This window comes from Pongo pygmaeus, chromosome 4, assembly GCF_028885625.2.
Source record: "Pongo pygmaeus isolate AG05252 chromosome 4, NHGRI_mPonPyg2-v2.0_pri, whole genome shotgun sequence".
Classification (NCBI taxonomy): Eukaryota; Metazoa; Chordata; class Mammalia; order Primates; family Hominidae; genus Pongo; species Pongo pygmaeus.
The window spans coordinates 78828842-78847792 of record NC_072377.2 but is presented as its reverse complement, the minus strand read 5'-3'; the positions used below and the strand labels follow the sequence as shown (position 1 = coordinate 78847792).

The following is an 18951-nucleotide window of genomic DNA, read 5'->3' as shown; positions in this document are numbered from 1 at the left end:
GTCTATTATTAAATGTTTAACCATGTTTTCAGTATTTAGTGATTTGGTATAGGAAAGCAATAAAGAGTATTCCCTTTATTTATGGAAGGGAAGGAAAGTTGATGATAAATTTTGAGGGTAGCTTACAAACAAGATAAACTATAAAACTATAAAGTTTTCATTTTAAATACTTTATTGTATATGCTGTAATGATGTAATTTCTATTTGTAATACACAGGAACTAAGTGAAGGCAGAGATTCTCCTGAAGTTAGCCTTCTCTCAGGCACTGCTATTACAGTATCTGATACAGTTGCTGTAAAGGAGACATCATTAATAGAGCCAGAGAAGATCTTAGCAGCACCAAATACATTTTTTGAGCCTAGAAAGGAAGTCACATTGACCATAACTTCTGAAGAAAGTAAGGATGAAGAAAGCTCTCTTGAAACCTTTGTGTCTGCGTTAGAAAGTTTACTTACATCACCAGAAAGCACCCAGGAGGAAAGATTGTTTGAATTAGTAAGTGATTCTGATCGTAAAGAATTGATGAACCCATTGAGTGACTCTCTTAGTTCCATATCAATACCTTTGAATGCCTGGTCGGCATGTCATAGAGATTTACTAGAAAACGCAAAGGATGATGCATTGCCAGCTGAGTTATTGGAAGCCCTGAACACATTGTCAGAAGCCAAGGTGGAAACCATCTGTCACAGAAAAGAGGGAGGTGGCACTCTCACTGCTAGAAATGAATGTTTAGAAGTGGAGTTCAATATGTCTCAGACCAATGAAGATTGTACACAAATAGCAGAGGTGAATTTTGAATTTCTTTGTTCTACTCCACCATTTGAACATGGTTCCAAGTTAGCTGAGCTATAGGACAAGCATCTTTCAGTGGAGCAAGTAGCTGAAAATATGAGTCTATGATTTTGCCTTTTAAACTTCAACAAGTTTTCATTGTGTTAAAATCAAATCTACCCAAATATCAACACCCAGAAGATACTTTGTGACTTGGAAGCATAGAGTGATCTTTTTAGAAGTTCCTAAGTTAGAGTTTTCAAGGAGTTAAGAAGTTAAAATAGAAAGATTTCTTCCCAACAGGCCTGAGAAGACATATCATTAGATTGCTTATATGTAGGAAGGAAAGAATTCTTTACTAAAATTTTCTCTGTTGGCTCAGAAAATCACTATGTCTACCTGGGTGCAGAGTACTGATGGGAAACCCCACATTAATTTACATTTTGACATAGAATATATGCAGTTGGGATGCCAGGGGAGGGAAAAAATATGCCTAGCTTAAGCAGAATTTTGACTTCTATGTCTGAGAATACTGTCAGGTGGCATAGCTCTTGGGGTTTAGAATTCTTGTAGTATTATGCCTGGAGGCCCTGTAGTGGCCTGTCACTCACAAAGTCCCTTTGTCATATTGACAGTTTCTTTGTTTTTAAAAATAATCTTTATTTTTTTCCCTGATTATAATAATAATGCATCCTCATTATAAAACAAATTTTAAACCTTACAGAATTACATAATAATATGGTAACAAATATTCTCCACAGTTTTACTCTTTAGAGATAATCACTGTTAACAGTTTGGTGTATCTCTTTCCAATTATTTCCATCATATTCTATATTAGTTCATTTTATGCTAATGGGATTATATTATATATAATGCCTTCCAACTTATTTTTTAAATTTAATAATGTATTTTGTTTATCTTTCAATGTCAGCAAATGTAGCACTACTTAAATCTTTTAATTTGCTGAATAGTATTCCGCTGTGTGAATATATTGTAATTTATTTAATCAATTCACTAATGATGGTCATTTGGATTGTTTTCTTTCTTTTCTTTTTCTCTTCCGATTACCAAAATGTTTCTGTGAACATCCTTGTGAAGATTTGTGTAAAAAAATGCTGAGCTCGTGTTGCAGCATACATACCTGGAATAATACTGCATGAAGTTCTGCTTAACAAATCTCAAAACTGACATAGGATTTTTTAAAAACCAGAAAAAGATAAACTAATTATGGAGATAGGGCATGAAGATTAAACATTGCAGTGTTCTAATATGAAAAGAGGGAATATGAGTAAAGTGTAGGAAATATTTTTTAAAAACCAGAAAAAGATAAACTAATTATGGAGATAGGGCATGAAGATTAAACATTGCAGTGTTCTAATATGAAAAGAAGGGATATGAGTAAAGTGTAGGAAATTATGATTGATATTAATACAGTGAATATGAATTTAGCAAGTTTTCAAAAGGAAAGAAAAAATAAACCCTCTTAAGTAGAAAGGAGACTTACTTAGAACAGATCAAATAATATACTCATTTACTCAGCTGTAATAAAAATATGGAGCTTGTTACCTTGAGAAGCTTTGCAAGACGGATATGTAAGTAAGCTGAAGAAAGATTTAGATGATATGTATAAAGAATACATATGTTCATGGAAGTTAAATCTATAATGAATTATTAAGGGAAAGAACAATTCCTGATACACTGTTAACCTTTTAAAATCAATGTATTGGAGGTTATGTACTATCTTGTTCCACAAAATATCACTTACTGCTGCGTCAGATAATAAAACCCTAGGCTGAATAGTCCATTGATCTAACCTAGTGTGACATTTCTAATGTTTTTGCAGATCTCATCATTCTACATTCTAAATTTCTTGCAAAATTAAAACTCCTAGAGTGACCATAGATTTGCCCTTGAATTTTCAAGATAAATATTGATCAAAATCATTTTTACTTATGCTCTTAAGCTTTTAAATCTGCATTGTCCTTTATTACATTAATTATTATTAAATCTTTCATTATGTCCACATATGTCTATGAATTCTTGTACTTGGATCCTATAATAGGCATTTTAATTTAATCAAAAGTCAAGACAAAATTTAACTTCTTATAGTTTTAATTTTTTTGCAGTGTTGTAATTTTTTGTGGATGTATTTACGTATTTGCAGACTCTGCAAGACCCAAATCCATCTGGATTGCAAACTTTGGCTCATCAAAATATCACTTCTTGTGAACCACTAAGTAATAAGAGAAATTCAAATTCAGTGACAAATAGCTCTGATCAGGAAACTGCGTGTGTGTTGAGGAGATCATCCAGACTAGAAAAACTGAAAGTAAGCAGAGATGCAAAGTACTCAGATCACATGTATAAGATGCCAGAAAAGATTTTACCAAAAGTCCTTGGCTGTGAGGACCTAACAAATAACTCTTCAGCTCAGAATTTCAGGTATGCAATGAAATTATGTCTTTATCTCCAGGTATGCTATAGACATTATAGATAATTATATGCTTGGGGACATCAGGGTCAGTATACAGTTAACACAGGGGAAAGAGCTTTATTTTTTATATTATTGCTTTTTTATTTTGCAGTTTTTGATCAGTACCATACCACAGAGCAAGGCTTTTTCCTTGCAAAGAGCCTGCATCTTTTTCTCTAGAGGGTGAATAGAGTGGATAGTGGCATGCCAATTTGGGGAGTGAAGAGCAGGAGATTCAGAATACTCACACTTGTAGATGACTAATCCTAAAGAAGAGAAACCCACAGGTCGCACAAAGAGAGGGCTAGAAGCCGTGATGACTGGCATGCCTGCTGCAGAATTACCTGTAGGATCCATCTCCATATTTAAAACCGCCACGCCACTTGAGAACAGCTCAGTAAAATACCCTGGAGTTTTAATATTGTATTCAAAAATTGGTGTAATTCTCTGTGAATGTTTGCAAAAACCATTATAGCCATTTAAAAAATACGTTGTTTTTCAAGAATGCAGGATCCGGCTTTAATGATTGATGGTAAAGAGAAGAATATGCATTCAGCCAGGTTCAAGAATGGAAAACAGATCAGGAAAAATGAACAATTTTCAGGAAAAAAAGGTGATGCATATTTTGAGTATTTTTCTATTTCTTTTACACAAACAGAATTGGTAGAAAGGATTCAGAGATTATCTTTCTCAACTTTCTAATTTTGCTGATGAGGAAACTGAATTTCAGATAGGTTAAGAGTTTTTCCCAGAATCATACAGCTCATTAGTAGCATAATTGAGAATTGATCCTGAACTTCTGACTCATAGGTTAGTACTTTTTTCTATAGTTCTGCTTTGGAAAGAGTAGTTACAGACCTCTTTTTAAATTTACATGTGTGACTAACCTAGCATATGGCTATGAAAAAGCATATCAGGAGGAATAAAGGAAAGGACAAGGCACAATTGTTATTATTCTTAGATCTTATTTCTTTGTTCCTATAACATCCAAAAGATTGAACTAAAAAACTCTCAGAAGCAATAAGAGAATCTAGAAACGTTGAAAAAATAATAGATAGTAGAACAATTGACAAAACTGAAATATGGGTTGTAGATGAAAAAATAATATTGTATCAGAGGTAAGTTTTCTGAATTTGGTAATAATACTGCAGCGATATATGCGTACATCTTTGTCCTTAGAAATATACGTTAAAGTATTAGTGAGTAAAAGGGCATGATGTATAAAAGTTACTTTTTATGTATACATGTGTCTGGATGCATACGTATCTAGAAGAAAGAATGGTTTAAAGTCAATGGCAAAATGTTAACAAGGGATGAGTCTTTTGTTCTATTTTTACAACTTTTCTGTAAGTCTGAGATTATTTCAAAAGTTTTAGAAATGCGATAAGCTGGAGTCAACAATTAATGCCTTTCACATATATGTATGTATTAACTTGTTAGAAAGTGTAAAAGATTATCTCATTTATAATTGTTCCAAAAAGAAAATACTTTTATAACTAATAAGAAACGTATCATACTTATAAGAAAAGAGTTTAAAAATTCTACTGAGAGATGTAAAAAATACTTGAATAAATGGAAAGAAGAACCTTGTTCTTGACTAGAAAGATTCAGCATTGTAAGAAGGTTTTCCCTAAATTATTCTAGAAATGCATGAGATCTCATCAAAAACAGATTTTTATTTATTTGCTATTTTTTTTGTTTTATTTTGTATTGCTTTTACAGGGATAGAGAGTAGCTATGAGAAAATTTCAAAGTAATACTAAATATCACCTAGAAAAGTAAATATGAGAGACTAGCCAAGAAAATTCTGAAAAATAAAAGCAAAAAGTTAGAGTGGCAGGACCTGTTCACCATAGTATGAGAGCATATTAGAAAGCTACAGAAATTAAAGTCATTTGACACTGGAGCAGGAATAGACAGATAAATCAGTGAAACGGAATAGAGAGTTTAGATGTAGAAGCCAGCTACAGTGAGATATGGGACAGATATGTAATATAGATGGCATCTCAAATTGTGGTGAAAAGAAAGACTAAGCAATAGGTAGTGGAAAACACAAACAAAATTGGATTTCCATAATATTCCTTACACTAACTTTAATTTCAGATTGATCAAAGATTTAAATGAAAAATAAAATTGTAGAAGAAAACGTAAGTGAATCTTTCTGTAACCTTGGTGTGGAAAAAGTCTTTTTAAATCCTCTTGGTTTCTGAGTTTACAATCATAAAATTAACTACATACCTTTAAAAGAATGGTAAAAGTTCTTTTAAAGAATGATAAAATTAACTACATACATTAAAAAAATTGCATAGAAATATACCCTAAAGGAGAATCAAATATCAAATAGCTAAGAAATATTAGCATCCTTTGACAAGGGTTTAATTGCATTAGTATGCAAAAAACTCATATGAAACAGTACGGATAAAGAACAGGGGTGTATGTCATGGCCTTAATGGTGGTGATGGTTTCATGGGTATATATTTGTCCCTAAGTATATTGAATTGTATACATTAAATAAGTATCCCTTTTTACATGTCAGATAATAATAACAATAATTAATTAAAAATTTTTTAACTGGGGGAAAAAAGTAAAAAGAACATGAATAGATAAGGAACATGAACAAGCAGTTCACAGAAAAAAAAATACACACACACACACACACATATATAAGCACCTCAATCCAGTCCTATTGGTCTGGGACTTCAAGTTTGAGTTTTGGGAGGACACCATTCAGTCTGTAACACCTTCAGAGGTGAATTCTACAAAATATATACGGGGGAAATAATACCAGTTCACCACACAATTTTTCCAAAAAATTAAAGATGAGGAAACACTTCTCAACTCATTTTAATGAGGTCATCATTAAACTGATACCAAAATCAAAGACATTATAAGAACAGAAAATTGGACTAAGTATCCTTCATGAATATAAATGCAAAAATTCTAAACAGGCCACGTGCAGTGGCTCATGCCTAGAGTCGCAGTACTTTGGGAGGCTGAAGCAGGTGGATCGCTTGAGCCCAGAAGCTTGAGATCAGCTTAAGCAACATGGCGAAACCCTGTCTCTACGAAAAATGCAAAAAATTAGCTGGGCATGGTGGTGTGCGCCTGTAGTCCCAGCTACTCAGGAGGCTGAGGTGGGAGAATTACCTGAGCCTGAGAAGTTGAGGCTGCAATGAGCCGTGATTGCACCACTGCACTCCATCCTGGGCAGTACCCTGGAGAAGAATATGGAGAGCAAGACCCTGTCTCAAAAAAAAAAAAAAAAAATTCTAAACAAAACTTGAGCATATCAAATCCAACATTATATAATACATCATGACCAAGTGGTGTTTATCCTAGGAATTCAAGATTGGTTTTACACTTGAAGACCAATCGCTGTAATTCATTATATTAACAAGCTAAAAAAGAGAAACCATATGATCATCTCAATAAATGCATAGAAAGCATTTGACAACATCTAACACATCTGTTCCTGGTGAAAGTTCTCAGCAAACTAGGAATTCAACCTGACAATGGACATCTACAGAAATCATACAGCTTTATACTTAATTGTGAAACACTAAATGCTTTCTCCCTAAGATCAGAAAATTACATAATTATAATATAACAAGTACAACTGGCACAGGCAGATTTGGAAGTAAAGACTGCTCTGATTATGGTAAGCATGCAATTTGTCTGGTGGGAAAAGAATGCTTTGTAGTCTGGTATACAAGAAGGTAGACTCAAAGTTCAGCAGTTTGGTTTGTTATACAGTGGGACCGAATCAAGGGAGTCAAACGGCAAGGCAGTTGATATGTCATCCATTAAGAAAGCTGCTGCAGTACTCAGTTACCTTTGTAAGGTTTTAGGATGGGGCAGGATAGCTAGATACAGATTGGAAAAGCTATCAGCAGGCTATTCTGAAATTCAGAAAATCCAAATGAGTATTGCCCTCCAAATTGACAGGATTTGGAACATGTAAATGAGGAGCTTCAGTATTTTAGGAGGCACAGTGGAGAATTGGTACTTGATATACATTATCTGGAAAAGTATTTTAATCGTGCATTTCTGGCTTAGTAAATAAAAACAATTGCAAGGATCAAGGCTATGGTTCTCTGCTTAATTTCATTAATTTATTTTTAGCCAAGAAAGAGAATTTTGCATTCCCTTTCTGGAAAAGGGAACTGGGATTAGTTTTTGTATCTTATATGCCTCTGAGATTTTCTCCTCATGGTTTTATAAGACATTTGGTAATATAACATTTTATTAAATTTGATCATATATTATTCTAGGTTTAAATAATCCTTTTCACCAGAACTTTTAAGAAGATTATCTGTTAGTCTTTTCATATATGCACCTTTCATGGGTTTTCAATCAACATACACTGTTTATCATGATTTATAGTTTACTTCAAATATTTTAAGACTAGTGACATTTGTCTCTTTTTCCTTTTTGTATATAGATAATATTATATATAGGTTAATGGATGAATATTTTCATAATGTAATATACTTCACCTCTAGACTATTGACTGAGTTAATCCTGTTACCTATGTTTGTGAAGTTTGTAGTTTGAAATCTGTGGTTTGTAATCCGTATTCCTTCTGATATTCAAATAATGATTTTTTTTCTTTTGTTCATTCTCTCATTTCAGAAAAAATGAAGGTGAACAAAATATCTCTTGGTAGCATTAACCGGAGAAACATTTTTGGAGAGAACTTAGTATATAAGGCTGCTCTACACGATGATGCTGATCTTGTTCATCATTGTATAAAAAAAGGTGGAAATGTTAATCAGCCAAGTTATGCTGGTAAGTTAGGATTACCACCCACAGTTATCTTAAGAGTGGTTTGTAGTTTCAGCTGAATCACTCTTAGGAAAGTATAGCAAAGTGAGCCTAAGGTAACTTCCAAACAGAAGGCTTTCAGGTCATTTTCCTATTTAAGTAGCTCATCACCATTATCTTTCAGGGAAGAGGGCAGGGTGAGAAGACTGGGTGGCAGGAGAAGAGCCTTATGTTTCTCCTTCAAAGATTATGCCAGGTGGGTTATGTGCAGTGGCATCCAGAAGGTACCTGGGGCTGGCTTTGCATGGTCATTGTTACTATGAGACTCAGCCTTGAATGAAGGAGAAATGATGTCAAACACTGGAAGAAGCTGATGGTGCACTGAGCTATAGGGGAAAATTCATGATGAAATGGTAGATGTACAGCAGGAGCAGTGGCCAGGGAAATGGAAAGAATACAGTATGAAGTACAGAGGTTGGGACAGGGAGCTCAGAAAGAGCAGTATTTCTGCAAGGCTGGGTCACTGGTACAATGTTCCCTGTGGGTAGAATGTGACATGTTGTGCTAGAGAAGAGTGATTCCTTAAAGGTACTTAAGTACTTAATACACTGAACAATACTTGGACAGCCTGGATGGTGCTTTTGGGTGTCCACACTTTTCATGTTGTTTCTAAACTTGCTCAGTTTAGAAACATTGCAAAGAGTCTTATGGTGCGCAGAGATGGCACAGTAAAATCCATGGACAAACAGGTGATTTCAAGTGCACCCCCAGTACTTTACCTTAGCAAAGCCTGGGTTTACACTATAATCAGGATTTTAACAGGATATTATTTTAAATGTCATACCCAGGGTATGTCATTTAAATGTCATACCCAGGGTTATAGCCCTGTTATAACCCTCAACCTTGGATCCTTATTTGCCAGCCACAGCACTTACTCTCTTGATTTCAAGAGATATGCGGTTCTTCCTGTTGGTATTCTTTGTCTGCCCATTGAGTTCAAGAGTAGCCCTATATGCAGCCAATTTTGACTTTATGGATTTCTCAAGCCTCTCTTAACATGTTTCTTTGTATTAGCCTTTTTTTTTTTAATGTGCCAGTGTTAACATTCTCAGTGGCTGTTCCCTTCTTGTCTTCAGCCAGTTAATATATACCTTTTCCTCATTGTCCCAGGTACTTCTGTGACCTTCATGAATTCTTTATCCCTATCATATTTTCCTGCATTTTGAACTCACTTGTTCTGTACTTTTCCTTCTTACTTTGCATCTTAGCTCTATCTTTATTTCTGGCTACCACATCCCACAGAATTACAGAGGACAGTGTTTCCACAGTATTTCCATTTTCAATAGAATCACCTGCAATGTTTGTTTAAAATGCAACCATCATTTCACCTCCCAAAACACACACACACACACACACGCACACACACACACAACAGAATCACCGGCAATGTTTGTTTAAAATGCAACCATCATTTTGCCTCCCAAAACACACACACACACTGTCTCATACACACACACACACACACTCACTCTCTCAGCTATATGACCTCTAACGTGTTAGTTCAATGTAGTGAGCATTTACAGTATGCCTTCTATGTACCAGATGCTGTGAAAACAAAAGGATTAATAATCTCTAGTAGGAAGATTTAAGCATACTTATTTTGTGGTACAATTTAAAAAAAGGCCCACTGCCCTGTGAGAAATGAACAAAATGTAATAGTGGACCAGTGGTCTTTTATATGTAACATTTTGAATTTTATAAGTCCTCGTTTATATTTTATGATATTTGTGTCTTTGATTAAAAAACAAATTGCAGGGAGCTCAGAAAGAGCAGTAATTCTTTTTCCAAAAGCAAAGGTGACAGCCATGAAGTAGGCTAAAAAAAATCTCTGAATACTCAAAATAGATCACATTTTAAATTTTTGCCAAAAACCTCTGAGATCAATGCCTTGAGCTTTATTTTATGCAGAACTCTTTCTCATTCCTATACCTGTAACACATTAGAACTGAAAAAGAAAGATTGGCCCAGACCAGGGTATTAATGATAGCCTGAAGTTTAAGTCAATAACAAAGCAAGAAATAGATAACATAAAATATGAGAGACAAAACTGTTCAGGACTATGTAATATAGAAAGGAGTGCACTTTATACTTCTGTGAGTGTTAACAATGGCTACATTACAGCATATAACAAATTTTATTGTAATGGTAAATCTTTTTTAAAAATGTGTTATATTCTCTTTGAAGGAAATTTATAACTATATTCATTTTTTAAAAGAGATTTCCTCCAATTTCTTTTTTTAAATAAGTTTTTTTGGGGATCTCCCAACCTGCAGATTTGGGAGGTAATAAAAGATCTGTTGTAGAATGTGTTCCATCTTTATTTTGGAGGGCTGGTTTTACAATGCAGAAGGCATAATCCTTAGGGGAAGGAAAATTCTCTGTTACATTTGATTTCTTTCTGTAATCTGTAGCGATTTCTGTGGTCTTCAGTGGCTTTCTCTGCAGAATAAAGCACCTTCTGGCTTTATTGACACTGGGAACATCTTTCAACTCTGAAACTGATAATTCTTCCCTACTGAGTCATCCTTTTTTAAGTCTCACTTCAGGTAGCAGTCATTGTTTTTTCTGGAATTGGACACCATTTTTTACTTTTAATGGATACATAATTATTATATAACAAATTACTATAATTATATGTATTATATATAGTATATTGTAAACATACATAATTATACATATTTATGGGGAACAATGTGATTTTTTAATACATGTATACGTTGTGTAATGATCAAATCAGAGTAATTAGCATATCTACCACCTTAAACATGTATCATTTCTTTATGTTAGGAACATTTAAAAATCCCCTTTTCTAACTATTTCGAGACATGCAATACCTCTTTTCTGACTCTAGTCACCCAACTGTTCGATAGGACACCATCACTTATTCTTCCTTTCTTTTTTTTGTGTGTGTGTGAGATGGAATCTCACTTTGTTGCCAGGCTAGAGTGCAGTGGCGTGATCTTGGCTCACTGCAACCTCCGCATCCCAGATTCAAGCGATTCTCCTTTCTCAGCCACCTGAGTAGCTGGGATTAAAGGTACCTGCCATCACGCCCAGCTAATTTTTGTACTTTTAGTAGAAACAGGGTTTCACCATGTTGGCCAGGATGGTCTTGATCTCCTGACCTTGTGATCCACCTGCCTCAGCCTCCCAAAGTTCTGGGATTACAGGCGTGAACCACTGCGCCTGGCTATTCTTCATTTCTAATTGCAACTTTGTACCCATTGACCGTCTCTTCCTAATTTTTCCCCTCCCACTACTCTCCTCAGTCTGTAGTAACCACTATTCCATTCACTGTTTCTTAGGATCAACTTTTTAGATTCTGCATATGAGTGAGAACATGCAGTATGTGTCTTCCTGTGTCTAGCTTATTTCACTTAACATGATGTCCCCCAGGTTCTTCCATGTTGTTGCAAATGAAAGAATTTTATTCTTTTTTATGGCTGAATAGTATTCCATTGTATACATATACCCCATTTGCTTTATCCATTCTTCTGTTGATGGACACTTAGGTTGAGTCCATATCTTGGCTATTGTGAATAGTGCTACAGTGAGCATGGGAATTTAGATATATCTTTGACATACTGATTTCATTTCCTTTGGATATATACCAAGTAGTAGGATTGCTGGTTATGGTAGTTCTATTTTTAATTTTTTGAGGAATCTCCATATTGTTTTTCATAATGGCTGTACTAATTTACATTCCCACCAAAAGCGTAAAAGGTTCTCTTTTCTCCACATCCTCATCAACACTTATCTTTTGTCTTTTTAATAGTTGCCATTCTGAGTGGAATGAGGTGACACATTATTGTGGTTTTGATTTGCTTTTCCCTGGTAGTCAGTGATGTTGAGCACTTTTTTCGTATACCTGTTGGTCTTTTGCTCATTTTTAAATGGAATTATTATTATTACTATTTTTTGGCTATTGAGTTGTTTGAGTTTCTTATATATTCTGCATATTAACCCCTTGTCAGATGCATGGTTTGCAAATATTTTCTCCCATTCTGTAGGTTGTCTCTTGACTCTGTTGATTGTTTTCTGTGCTGTGCAGGTTTTTAGTTTGATGTAATCTCATTTGTCTGTTTTTTTTTATTTTGTTGCCTGTGCTTTTAAGGTCTTATCCAAAAAATTATTGCCCAGTGTCATGAAGCATTTTTCCTATGTTTTCTTCTAGTAGTTTCAGTTTCAGTGTTTACATTTAAGTTTTTAGTCCACTTTGAGTTGAATTTTGTATGTGTTGAAAAAAAGGATCCAGTTTTATTCTTCTGCATGTGGATATCCAGTTTTTCCAGCATCATTTATTGAAGAGACTGTTTTTTCCACAGTGTGTATTTTTGGCACCTTTGTTGAAAAGCAGTTGGCTGTAGATGCGTGGATTTATGTCTGGGATTTGTATTGTGTTATATTGGTATGTGTGTCTATTTTTATGTCAACATGATGCTCTTTTCATTAATAGAGCTAAGTAAGGTAATATGATGCCTCTAGCTTTGTTTTTTAAAAATTTTTTGCTCAAGGTTGCTTTAGCTGTTTGGGGGTCTTTTGTGGTTCTACATGAATTTTAGTTTTTGTTTTTTATTCCTGTGATGAATGTCATTGGTATTTTGATAGAGATTGTATTGAATCTATAGATCATATTGAATCTGTAGATTATTGTGACAGAATTAATTATTCCAATCCATGAACATGGGATACACTTATATTTATATGTGTCCTCTTCAATCTGTTTCATCAATGTTTTATAGTTTTCAGTGTAGAGATCTTTCACCTCCTTAGTTAAATTTATTCCTAGGTATTTTATTTTTTGGTAGCTATAATAAGTAGGTTTGTTTTCTTGCATTCTTTTTTTGTATAGTTCACTATTTAGCATATAGAAACACTGCTTTCTGTGTGTTGATTTTGTATCCTGAAAGCTTATTGACTTTATTAGTTCTTACAGTTTTTTAGTGAAGTCTTTAGTGCTTTCTATATATAAGACCATATCATCCACAACCAGGGACAATTTGACTTCCTCCTTTCCCATTTGGACACCTTTTATTTTTTTCTTTTGCCTAATTTCTCTCACTAGGATTTCCAGTATAATACTAACGAGAAGTGGTGAAAGTGGCCATTCTTGTCTTTTTCCAGATCTTAAAGGAAAAACTTTCATCTTTTCCCTGTTTCATATGAAGTTAGCTATGGGTAAAAATAAAGCCCATATATGCAATTTATTGTGTTGACATACATACCTACTGTACCTAATTTGTTGAGAATTTTTATCATGAAGGGATGTTGAATTCTGTCAAATGCTTTTTCTGCATCTTTTGAAATGATTATATGGTTTTTGTCTTTCTTTCTGTTAATGTGATATATCACATTTATTGGTTTGTGCGTGTTAAATCACTCTTGTATCCCTGGGATGAATCCCAGTTGATCATAGTGAATAATCTTTTTAATGTACTGTTGAATTCAGTTTGCTGGTATTTTGTTGAAGATTTTGCCCCTGTGTTCATAAGGGGTATTGGGGATTCATTTTTAAGCACTTCCTCCCCCTGCCCCATCATTGACTTTGGATCACTCACACTTGTATCTTGTTTTCTTTGGGAATTTTCTTCAGTAACTTTAAAATAGGATACTGGCTTTTCCTTGGAAGCCATATGTTTACTTTTATATTTACCTTATCTTTCAGTCATTCGGGGCTCAAGGAGAAAAGTAATATTTGGTTGTGGTTATTTTCTCATTTCTATAGTAGACATTTTAGTCCTTTTTTTTTTGAGTTGGACTCTCACTCTTGTCACCCAGGCTGGAGTGCTATGGCGCTATCTCGGCTCACTGAAACCTTCCCCTCCCAGGTTCAAGAGATTCTCCTGCCTCAGCCTCCCAAATAGCTGGGATTACAGGCGCTTGCCACCACGCCTGGCTAATTTTTGTATTTTTAGTAGAGATGGGGTTTTACCATGTTGGCCAGGCTGGTCTTGAATTCCTGACTTCAGGTGATCTGCCTTTCTCGGCTTCCCAAAGTGCTGGGATTATAGGCATAAGCCACCTCTCCTGGCCCATTTTCGTCTTCTTTAGGAAACTAATTTTTATTATAGTTTGAGCAAAATCTAGACAAGGAAAGGAAGTTTTCTAGAAGGAAAATCATCATCTGCATTCCAAAGTTAATGACTTTTGAGTTTCTGATACTTAATTTTTCATCCCATCTAACTGGGACCTGTGATAGAATCGAGTTAACCAATGTACATATTGGTAAGCAAATTTTCACAGGTTCCAGAACCTAAACAGCAATGAATTCATACCTTCTATAAGAAACAATATTTGGGGGAAATCGTTTTTGTATATACATTTTTAAAATAGGTAGTTTTAAAATATTCAAAAAGTTCATGTGACCTATTTATTTATCCATACACCTAATATCTAGATTCTACACATTTATTTTATCAGATACCTATCCATCTTGAAATCTCTCTGTCCATCCATCAATCCATCTTTATTTTGGTGCATTTCAAAGAAATTATAGACAACAGTGTGTTTTATTTTATTTTATTTTTTTGAGTCTACCATGTTCAACATGTGGCTTCATTTTCTTTTATCGTTACTATTATACTTTAAGTTTTAGGGTACATGTGCACAACGTGCAGGTTTGTTACATATGTATACCTGTGCCATGTTGGTGTGCTGCACCCATTAACTCGTCATTTAGCATTAGGTATATCTCCTGATGCTATCCCTCCCACCTCCCCCCACCCCACAACAGTCCCCAGTGTGTGATGTTCCCCTTCCTGTGTCCATCTGTTCTCATTGTTCAATTCCCACCTATGAGTGAGAACATGCGGTGTTTGGTTTTTTGTCCTTGTGATAGTTTGCTGAGAATGATGGTTTCCAGCTTCATCCATGTCCCTACAAAGTACATGAACTCATCATTTTTTATGGCTGCATAGTATTCCATGGTGTTTATGTGCCACATTTTCTTAATCCAGTCTATCGTTGTTGGACGTTTAGGTTGGTTCCAAGTCTTTGCTATTGTGAATAGTGCTGCAATAAACATATGTGTGCATGTGTCTTTATAGCAGCATGATTTATAGTCCTTTGGGTATATACCCAGTAATGGGATGGCTGGGTCAAATGGTATTTCTAGTTCTAGATCCCTGAGGAATCCCCACACTGACTTCCACAATGGTTGAACTAGTTTACAGTCCCATCAACAGTGTAAAAATGTTCCTATTTCTCCACATCCTCTCCAGCACCTGTTGTTTCCTGACTTTTTAATGATCGCCATTCTAACTGGTGTGAGATGGCATCTCATTGTGGTTTTGATTTGCATTTCTCTGATGGCCAGTGATGGTGAGCATTTTTTCATGTGTTTTTTGGCTGCATAAATGTCTTCTTTTGAGAAGTGTCTGTTCATATCCTTCGCCCACTTTTTGATGGGGTTGTTTGTTTTTTTCTTGTAAATTTGTTGGAGTTCATTGTAGATTCTGGATATTAGCCCTTTGTCAGATGAGTAGGTTGCAAAAATTTTCTCCCATTCTGTAGGTTGCCTGTTCGCTCTGATGGTAGTTTCTTTTGCTGTGCAGAAGCTCTTTAGTTTAATTAGATCCCATTTGTCAATTTTGGCTTTTGTTGCCATTGCTTTTGGTGTTTTAGACATGAAGTCCTTGCCCATGCCTATGTCCTGAATGGTATTGCCTAGGTTTTCTTCTAGGGTTTTTATGGTTTTAGGTCTAACATTTAAGTCTTTAATCCATCTTGAATTAATGTTTGTATAAGGTGTAAGGAAGGGATCCAGTTTCAGCTTTCTACATTTGGCTAGCCAGTTTTCCCAGCACCATTTATTAAATAGGGAATCCTTTCCCCATTGCTTGTTTTTGTCAGGTTTGTCAAAGATCAGATAGTTGTAGATACGTGGCATTATTTCTGAGGGCTCTGTTCTGTTCCGTTGGTCTATATCTCTGTTTTGGTACCAGTACCATGCTGTTTTGGTTACTGTAGCCTTGTAGTATAGTTTGAAGTCAGGTAGCGTGATGCCTCCAGCTTTGTTCTTTTGGCTTAGGATTGGCTTGGCAATGTGGGCTCTTTTTTGGTTCCATATGAACTTTAAAGTAGTTTTTTCCAATTCTGTGAAGAAACTCATTGATAGCTTGGTGGGGATGGCATTGAATCTATAAATTACCTTGGGCAGTATGGCCATTTTCACAATATTGAGTCTTCCTACCCATGAGCATGGAATGTTCTTCCATTTGTTTGTATCCTCTTTCATTTCATTGAGCAGTGGTTTATAGTTCTCCTTGAAGAGGTCCTTCAAATCCCTTGTAAGTTGGATTTCTAGGTCTTTTATTCTCTTTGAAGCAATTGTGAATGGGAGTTCACTCATGATTTGGCTCTCTGTTTGTCTGTTATTGGTGTATAAGAATGCTTGTGATTTTTGCCCATTGATTTTTTATCCTGAGACTTTGCTGAAGTTGCTTATCAGCTTAAGGAGATTTTGGGGTGAGACAATGGGGTTTTCTAGATATACAATCATGTCATCTGCAAACAGGGACAATTTGACTTCTTCTTTTCCTAATTGAATGCCCTTTATTTCCTTCTCCTGCCTGATTGCCCTGGCCAGAACTTCCAAAAGTATGTTGAATAGGAGTAGTGAGAGAGGGCATCCCTGTCTTGTGCCCGTTTTCAAGGGGAATGCTTCCAGTTTTTGTCCATTCAGTATGATATTGGCTGTGGGTTTGTCATGGATAGCTCTTATTATTTTGAGATATGTTCCATCAATACCTAATTTATTGAGAGTTTTTAGCATGAAGCGTTGTTGAATTTTGTCAAAGGCCTTTTCTGCATCTATTGAGATAATCGTGGTTTTTGTCTTTGGTTCTATTTATATGATGGATTACGTTTATGGATTTGCGTATGTTGAACCAGCCTTGCATCCCAGGGATGAAGCCCACTTGATCATGGTGGATAAGTTTTTTGATGTGCTGCTGGATTTGGTTTGCCAGTATTTTATTGAGGATTTTTGCATGAATGTTCATCAAGGATATTGGTCTAAAATTCTCTTTTTTTGTTGTGTCTCTGCCAGGCTTTGGTATCAGGATGATGCTGGCCTCATCAAATGAGTTAGGGAGGTTTCTCTCTTTTTCTATTGATTGGAGTAGTTTCAGAAGGAATGGTACCAGCTCCTCCTTGTACCTCTGGTAGAATTCGGCTGTGAATCCATCTGGTCCTGGACTTTTTTTGGTTGGTAAGCTATTAATTATTGCCTCAATTTCAGAGCCTGTTATTGGTCTATTCAGAGATTCACCTTCTTCCTGGTTTAGTCTTGGGAGGGTCTATGTGTCGAGGAATTTATCCATTTCTTCTAGATTTTCTAGTTGATTTGCATAGAGGTATTTATAGTATTCTCTGATGGTAGTTTGTATTTCTGTGGGATCGGTGGTGATATCCCCTTTGTCATTTTTTATTGTGTCTGTTTGATTCTTCTCTCTTTTCTTCTTTATTAGTCCTGCTAGAAGTCTATCAATTTTGTTGATCTTTTCAAAAAACCAGCTCCTGGGTTCATTAATTTTTGAAGGGTTTTTGTGTCTCTGTGTCCTTCAGTTCTGCTCTGATCTTAGTTATTTCTTGCCTTCTGTTAGATTTTGAATGTGTTTGCTCTTGCTTCTCTAGTTCTTTTAATTGTGAAGTTAGGGTGTCAATTTTAGATCTTCCCTGCTTTCTCTTGTGGGCATTTAGTGGTATAAATTTCCCTTTACACACTGCTTCGAATGTGTCCCAGAGATTCTGGTATGTTGTGTCTTTGTTCCCATTGGTTTCAAAGAACATCTTTATTTCTGCCTTAGTAGTCATTCAGGAGCAGGTTGTTCAGTTTCCATGTAGTTGAGCGGTTTTTAGTGAGTTTCTTAATCCTGAGTTCTAGCTTGATTGCACTGTGGTCTGAGAGACAGTTTATTATAATTTCTGTTCTTTTACATTTGCTGAGGAGTGCTTTACTTCCAACTATGTGGTCAATTTTGGAATAGGTGTGGTGTGGTGCTGAAAAAAATGTATATGGTGATGATTTGGGGTGGAGAGTTCTGTAGATGTCTATTAGGTCCACTTGTTGCAGAGCTGAGTTCAATTCCTGGATATCCTTGTTAACTTTCTGTCTCATTGATCTGTCTAATGTTGACAGTGGGGTGTTAAAGTCTCCCATTATTATTGTGTGGGAATCTAAGTCTCTTTGTAGGTCACTAAGGACTTGCTTTATGAATCTGGGTGCTCCTGTATTGGGTGCATACATATTTAGGATAGTTAGTTCTTCTTGTTGAATTGATTGCTTTACCATTATGTGATGGCCTTCTTTGTCTCTTTTGATCTTTGTTGGTTTAAAGTCTGTTTTATCTGAGACTCGGATTGCAACCCCTGCCTTTTTTTGTTTTCCATTTGCTTGGTAGATCTTCCTCCATCCCTTTATTTTGAGCCTATGTGTGTCCCTGCACGTGAGATGGGTCTCCTGAATACAGCACACTGATGGGTCTTGACTCTTTATCCAATTGGCCAGTCTGTGCCTTTTAATTGGAGCATTTAGCCCATTTACATTTAAGGTTAATATTGTTATGTGTGCATTTGATCCTGTCATTATGATATTAGCTGGTTATTTTGCTCGTTAGTTGATGCAGTTTCTTCCTAGCATCGACAGTCTTTACAATTTGGCATGTTTTTGCAGTGGCTGGTACCGGTTGTTCCTTTCCATGTTTAGTGCTTCCTTCAGGAGCTCTTGTAAGGCAGGCCTGGTGGTGACAAAATCTCTCAGCATTTGCTTGTCTGTAAAGTATTTTATTTCTCCTTCACTTATGAAGCTTAGTTTGGCTGGATATGAAATTCTGGGTTGAAAATTCTTTTCTTTAAGAATGTTGAGACTGGGCGCGGTGGC

The 18951-nt window shown here is 35.5% G+C and overlaps 1 protein-coding gene across 3 annotated transcripts in view; it reads left to right on the top strand.

Moving 5' to 3' along the window:
* ANKRD31 (ankyrin repeat domain 31) overlaps positions 1-18951 on the top strand; it is a 174833-nt gene that overhangs the window by 40823 nt on the left and 115059 nt on the right. For all 3 annotated transcript variants that reach the window (XM_054488525.2, XM_054488523.1, XM_054488524.1), the window contains exons 7-10: positions 218-787; positions 2937-3214; positions 3749-3858; positions 7878-8033. In XM_054488525.2, coding sequence (XP_054344500.1) covers positions 218-787; positions 2937-3214; positions 3749-3858; positions 7878-8033 — 1114 coding nt within the window. The remainder of the gene's footprint in view (positions 1-217; positions 788-2936; positions 3215-3748; positions 3859-7877; positions 8034-18951) is intronic.